General features: G+C 42.5%; 1 protein-coding gene across 1 annotated transcript in view; it reads right to left on the bottom strand.

Moving 5' to 3' along the window:
* Window positions 1-4,599: 4,599 nt before the first annotated feature.
* LOC102006204 (hematopoietic prostaglandin D synthase) overlaps window positions 4,600-7,344 on the bottom strand; it is a gene marked incomplete in the record, with an annotated part of 29,760 nt that continues 27,015 nt past the window's right edge. Inside the window, 1 exon segment of the mRNA XM_013517297.1 lies at window positions 4,600-4,965. Coding sequence (XP_013372751.1) covers window positions 4,801-4,965 — 165 coding nt within the window.

Here is a 7,344-nt window from a genome sequence, read left to right as displayed (position 1 = left end):
AGGAGCCTTGAGTGGTAAACCCCTGTCCTCTAGGTATGTCTTAACAGTAGCAAAGAAAGCCTCCCTGAGTCACTCAAGAAAAACTATTCTTGTTACCCAGGATTTTGCATTAGAGCTCCACATGACCCCAAGCCTAGTCTTCAGGCCTTTCTTTTCTGGACCCTCTAGAGGTCTCAGAGTGATCAACTAAGACAGACTTTATCTTGAGGTCATCACTTACATTGGCACATAGCAGGAAGGTTAGCCTGTCCTACCTAGGCTTGTGGCTTGGCATTTTATCTCCCTGGGTAATGTATGTTCTCCTGGGTATTTTCTTCCAGAAAAGGCCAGGTTCATCACATAGAAACGTGATGAGAGCAAAAACCATTTCTCTGTGTCATTTCCAAGAGGTATATAGAGTTTTCAGCAGCCCTTCTATCAGCACCAGCTGTTTCACCATGCCTGCTTACCCTGTGAACACCAGTCCTCATTTACAATTGTCAAACCAGCCTTTACTGGCATGAAACGTTTCATCATTGACAGTCATTGTTGGATTATCTTTTCTGTGATTTGCACTTATAGCCCTAGCTTTTGCACAAATTATAGACTTGGATAGGCTATCACCTGCCATCTCCCTTTGGTTTATCCACACTAATCATAGCCCTTCTACCTTGTCTACACCACTGATCCTGACTTACTAACTTGAGCAACACCTTTAGCAACATTAGCTTTCTTACACAGATCTTTTGTCTGTATGATTATCAAGATGGTGGGTTTCAACATGCTGAACATATTATTATATGTTGGTCATGAGAATAGCATTTCATATTTCTCCACAATTTCCTGCTTCTTTTTTTATTGTGATTGCTTTCTTTACCTCCCTTTACTTCCTTGGTTTCTTTTCTAGCTTTTTGGGGGCCATTTTGAGACCAGTAATTGTAGTGATGATGTAAAGTACAGACTGAGATCACATCCACAAACACACATATTTGGGCTCAGACTGATGTTTACTTATGCTTACATATATTTTCCTGGCACTGTGAGCCTTTGCTTACAACCACACAAGTGGCCAGCACTTGGGTCATAACTCAAGATTTGGTCATCAGTTAAACCTAAAATTTCACTTGTAATGCAAGATGTTTGCATGTGAGGCCAGTTGTAACTCAAGGGTCCTCTGTACCATAAGAAAGAAACAAATAGAAAGAAAGAGGTAAAGCCAGAAGGAAGTAAAGAAGTCAGGCAGCCAGGAAGGAAGGAAAATCTTCATTTATAATATCTACTGTGGAGAAATACATTACCTTAAGGTGAAACACAAAACATGATAAGGAAAAAAATAAAGAAAATACAACACCTCAAAATATATCATGTACAATCTCAAAATATATACTCTCTAGTTATAAACAGGTAAGTTAGGTGGAAGACAGCAGAAAGCCAGAGAGGCTATGGGCCCAAGGTAGGATGATCAGGTCTTGGCCAAGTCAATAGAAGCCTGAGGTCCACCATTAAAAACCAGGGACAATAAAGTGCAGGTCTGTAACAAGGAAGGCAACAAGCATGGTGATGGATGCCAAATATGACAACTCCTGCTCCTACTTAGCAGGAAAAAGTCTTTTTTTTTTTGTCTTTCTCATTTTATTCATTGAACGAACCATTTGGATAGGATGGAGGCCAAGAAGCACTTGCAGACATATGTTTCCTATGATCACCCACTCCTCCTAGGCCCATTTCTAGTTTCCATAAGCTTGCTTTACTACTATAGGTTACCTTTAATTTCAATCAGACTGGTCTGAGCCCAGGTCATGTTGTGGTATTGTAAACTCCTAGAGAAAGGCAACCCAGCCGTAGGTCCCCTCCCAAATACTGGTAGCTACTTTTCTCTTAATAAACATTCTTCCTCTCTACCCCCTTTGCCCTTGACTTCATTCTTTGACTTTGGGACACACAGACCCAGATTTTACTGTTATAGTAGGGTACATTGGGTGTAGGTGATTCAGAAAAGTATTAGCTATCTTGAAGCTCACATTAAATGTTTGCTATGGTAGCAGGTTTCTGGAGACATGTGCTGCTTTCACTGATTAGCAAACTTTTTTAAAATAAAGAAAAACACTCAGGTCACATAAGAGTTTCTGTGTGTCTTGGTTACTTTTTTCTCATTGCTGAGACAAAATACCCAATGCCCAAAATGAAGGAAGGAAAGGTTTATTTATCTCACTGTTTGTGGAGGTTTCAGTCCATACTTGTCTGGTTCCAAGGCAGAGTGGCACATGGCAGAGGGCAACCATTCATGGGAGGTGAAAACAGCAAAAGCAACAAAAGCCCAAGGGAGAGCAGCACCTGGAAGAGCAAGCCCTTTCCCTCCCTTACACTGTATGCAAACTACCTGCCCCAGGGCAGGTGTAGCACTCACATCCATAGTTCCAACATTGGACCATAAATCAATCATAAACTCTAGAAGCCTGCCCCATGACTGCCTTAGGCTTTGGGGGGACATCCAGATACAAACCATAACACTGTGGGAAAAAAATTAACCTCTCATCTTGTTGGGCTTTCACATCTTCCACACTACAGATAATCTAAATCAGGTGTTTTACTGTCTGTGTCTTAGACCACTGCAAAGCTCTCAAATCCATAGACAAAAGCTAGCTAGAACTTCACAACCCACCTGGATGCAGCCTCCCCATGTCATCTGGGATGATCATCATCTTAGCCAACTTGAAAAATCCTTCCTGAAAGACTCACCACAGCCATGTTCACCATAGCCATCTCCATGCCCATGCAGTCCATGCCCATGGAGTCAATGCCTTGGCTGTGGCCTTAGCCAGCTCGGAGCTCACTCTGCATTTTGTTTCTCCTCAGCACTGTGCAACGGAGGTTAATGCAGCCCAGCCAACCTCTCCGGGCTAGGCAACACCCAGGGAGAGCAGGTAAGCCTGGAGGGTTGGCAGTTTTAGTGAGAAAAAACAGATGGAAACAGCAGCACTGGCCCCAAGAACAGCTCATATCTACTGTAAACAAAATCAGTGTAGGATTTCCCACAGAAAGTGACTCCTTCCACATGGCACACTTTGGAGAAGAAAGCCAGGGCAGTGCCTGGGATATTTGACAAGGTTTAGTCAGGTAATATTTTGGGATGTGGTGAACTGTTTAAAACTGAGCTGCAGAACAGCTTCGCTTCAGAGTTCTTGGTATCACCATCCCACAGTGACTGGATCAGAGACAGCCATGAGACAGTCATGGGGAAGGAGCCAGGTACATACTTAAGAAGTTTATGCTCAGGTGGGGAAGTACATGGGGCCCCACCTTCCATGGCGAGTAGCTAGGCCCAGTGCGTTTGATTTTTAGGGGCAGCTGGATCTGAAAATTCTAGAAATTGGTCCAGATGTCTGTATGAACATCTACCCACTGACTACATCCAGCACAGACTGGTCTGATTGCTTTCTCTATCTACCAAAGTGACAAAGACATACCTCAGCTTGGGTGGTTGTACAGCCCAGGGTGTACAGAGAGAGCATTCTTATCAGCAATGAACCAGAGCTCCTGTGGCTCCATATTTTCAATACACAATATCTTTTGGATTTTTCAACATTCTAATGCGTATTTGGGTTTCATCTTAATTTGAAACTTCTTAATAAAATTTTGTTGGCCATATCTTCATATGCTTATTGCCATCAGTACATCTTTCTGGCAAGATATCTATCTATTCAAGTCCTTTACTGAATTTAAGTTATTTTCTTATGCTTAGGTTTTCCCAGTTTTTGTGTACTTTCAGTAACAGCTCTTTATCAGATACGTATTTTGTAAGTTTTTCCCCCAGTCTGTGGCTTCTCTTCTCATTCTCTTGATCTCTGTTCTTTCATATGAAGTTTTATGTTTTGTTTTGTTTTGGTTTTTTGCCAGTGCCATTCCTTCAGCCCTTTAAAACATTTTGGTCCACAACCACCTTCCCAGAAGGGTATGGTGAAGCACACCTGTAATCTCAGCACTCTGGGAGGATCACAAGTTTGAGTCTAGTCTCAGTGACGTAGCAGCTTAGGGAGACCGTGTCTCAAAATTTAAAAAAATAATAGCTCAGTGTAAAGGCTCAGGTTCAGCCTCCAGTACCCAGCCTCCTTATTTCTGCCAATCACATTTCCCGCAGTAAGTTCCTGTCTAGAACCTGCTCACGTAAAGCAGTGTGATATTCCCTACACCTGCAGCTCTTTTCCTATATCTTCACTTACATTTGATTTGAATTTAACTCCATTTTTTGTTCTTTTGCTGTATGTTTATTTTGCAACATATCCAATGGATTTATCAATTGGTCACAAGCAAGCAATTCAATAGCACCCTATGCTGTCTGTGCAAATCACCGACACCACAGATCATCACTTCTGATGTGCACATTCTTAATGTAAAGAACTGTGGATTAAAGAGCTAGCTGCCAAGTTTGTATGTCTACATGTAAACTATTTTTCCTTAGTGATAAATGGTGTGAAATTTTCCAGGCCTGGTCTTGGATGCTTGTAATCCCAACACTTGGGTGGACAAGGCAGGAATATCTGTGTGAATTCAAGGGCTAAAAGTGAGTTCAAGGCAGTCTGTACTACCTAGGAAGATACAGTCTCAAAAAACAAGAAAATATAAGTGGTGAGAAACTATTGTTTAGAAATAAAGAGAATAAAAACTCAATACTATTTTTCAATCCAGGATATGGCAACAGTGGATGTCCTGGTGGAGGTAGGGTGGGGAGTGTGTGGAAGGCTATTGGGGCAGGTGATGGAGCTGGCGTGTTTGGAGGGAGAAATGATTGTGAACAGCAAAGCCAGAGACGGCACGGATCAGCTAGAGTCTGGTCTGGGGTCTGCTTTGCACCCAGGCAGCGATGCGGGGAATGGCTTGGACTTTCTTCCGCAAAGTCACCAGCCTCGGGTGGCTGTCCAGCAAGTCAGGTTTAAAGATCAGGAGTGTGGTACTACAGATGTCCCAGTAGAAATCTGCCCAAGTCACCTGGTTAAACAAGAGAAAAAATACTGTTTTCAATTTGAACATAAAAGGCGTAACTTCATCATTTCAAAATTAAACTTAGTTTTTCTTTGTTTGCTTGTTTTTGCTTTTTGGTGCTGGGAATCCAGCTCAGGACCTTGTGCTTGTCAGGCAGGCGCTGTGCCACTGAGCTATATCCTCAGCTTAAACTTAGCTTCTTAATATAAGAGGTAATTATGAAAATTTACAATAAATTTTGTCACTACAAAAACAGAATGAGTACATAATAGAAGCTTGGAAATGACAGAGGAAGGGCACCACCCAGAGCTTCCCTTAGTGCCTTAAACTACAAGGCCTTTCTCCATGTAGATGGATAAACACGTTCACTAACATCCATCAGTACATGCTATTTTGTAACCTGGCCCAATCTCCAACTCTCCAACATCTTCATCCAATCTAATACTTAACCCATATTTTTCTCATCTATCGCAGGACAAAGCAGGATCCATCTCATCTGGTGAAGCCCTTTAGCTCTCCTCATTCAGAACAGTACCCTCCTTTCGTGTCACCAAATGATTGAGAGTCCACACTCACACTACAAAATGCCCCACCTTTGAGCTTATATTGTCTTGTTGTTTATCTTGTGCTGTTACACTACTCCTGAGTGTAGTACATTATTATTTATATCACACCTCAGGAATGTAAATTACTTCTGAGATTCTATACCAGGGGTGGTAAAACTTTAAGAGCTTTCAGTGATACAAACAGCCTACTGCATGGCAATACATGTGCCATGAGTGCATCAACACTGCTCTACACTTTCCAGTGAAATATTTTTGGCTAAAATATATTATTTCAAATCAGTCAAGAGAAAAAATCTACAGATGTTTGCTCATTAGCAGAATGCTAGGATTGGCCTTGGGACCAGGATGATGATGGTCTGACCCCGCTCTTGTACACCTGAGCATTTTGCCTGTGTGAGTAGAAAGTCAGCTGTATAATGGGACCTTACTTCCATGTGAATATTAGTCCACAAGCAAGTTTCAGTGTGGACCGTTCCTAGCTCTGTGTGTGGAATGGAAGAAGCCGGGTGCTAACGTTTTATGAACCTGATCACTGTGTAAGAGCCAAGGAATGCTACTGGATGATTCACATGTCAAACGTGAGATGATTTACTGAGCGCCTACTGCATGCCAAGGCCAGATCTCAGTGTTGGGCATTGATAGGCAAGCAAGGTAGGACACTACCTCCTTCTGCAATGTGGTTTTTATTTTACAAGACGACAGTGATGAGGGAAAAGTGCAGGGACTGTGAAAGGCGCAGGGCAGCCTTTCAGAGGAGACAGAAGGCAAGGCTTATGTGGCAGAGGAGGACTGAGAGGCGCAGCAGTCTGGGGAGGAAGTTTTCTGTGCAGAGGGAACCCACGCGTCAGGCTCGTAGGTGAGCATGTGAGGCGCGCGTGAGGAGCACTCATCCTTGCATCTGGAGGACACAGGGAAGGGGAAAGCGCCTCGAGAGGCATCGGGAAACTGAGCAGAAAGGACTGAGTTATAAAGTTCAAATCCTGTGAAATATTCAGTAAGTACGGTGGGAGAGGACCATTGTAGGAGAAGCTGAGGACGGGTTCAGCAGTTCTTCAGGGGCCAGAAAGTGCCCATGGTTCATTCCAGCCCTTTCTCCCTTTTATTTATTAGCGGAAATGCTTTCATCAAGAGAAACCTTGTCTCGTGACTTTTGTTACCCTGTGTGCGTTCACGTAGGAAAGACAGAATAAATGCCTCTTAAAAGACTCTCTGCATTTTTTATTGTTTCTAATAATTTTCAGAATAACAGCTGTGCAACTGCTTCTAAAATTAAGCCATGGAGGTCTGATTTACGATTTTGTGTGGGAGCATACGTGGTTGACGTGGTTTGCATGAAGTTCCATTTTTATTCAGTTTGGTTTGTTCATTGCTACTAGCATTGTGGAAGCTGGAAGTTTCCCACCTTTGGCCAACAAAAAGCCTTCAGGTTCACTCCCAACTCCTTTTGAGAGAGGTCCAGTTGTCTTTGGTAAATAAATTCTTTGCTTCTCATATGATAAGGTATTCCCAGCTCATTTTTATACCTTCTGTCCAAAATTAAAAATAAGCCACTTCTCTAAGAAGCTCCAGTTCCTTTTAGTATTTAGAAAAACAGACCCTGGCATGAGAGGTGCTCAGGATGGGCAGGTTTGTTAGTTATTCCCTCAGGAATCTTTTTTTTATTCTAAGAGCATCCTGAGCTTATGTTGTTACCTATTGTTCAAATATAGAACTAAGATGTTAGTTCATCTCCCTGACTGACATGTCTCTCCCCCTTCTTCCACACCGAATGTCCCAGTTCTCAGTAACAGCAACATGCGTTCTTATTTCTGCACCCACA

Source organism: Chinchilla lanigera, unplaced genomic scaffold, assembly GCF_000276665.1.
Source record: "Chinchilla lanigera isolate Chin_1 unplaced genomic scaffold, ChiLan1.0 scaffold00004, whole genome shotgun sequence".
Classification (NCBI taxonomy): domain Eukaryota; kingdom Metazoa; phylum Chordata; class Mammalia; order Rodentia; family Chinchillidae; genus Chinchilla; species Chinchilla lanigera.
The sequence above is the reverse complement of the archived record's forward strand: the minus strand, read 5'-3'. Positions and strand labels throughout refer to the sequence as shown.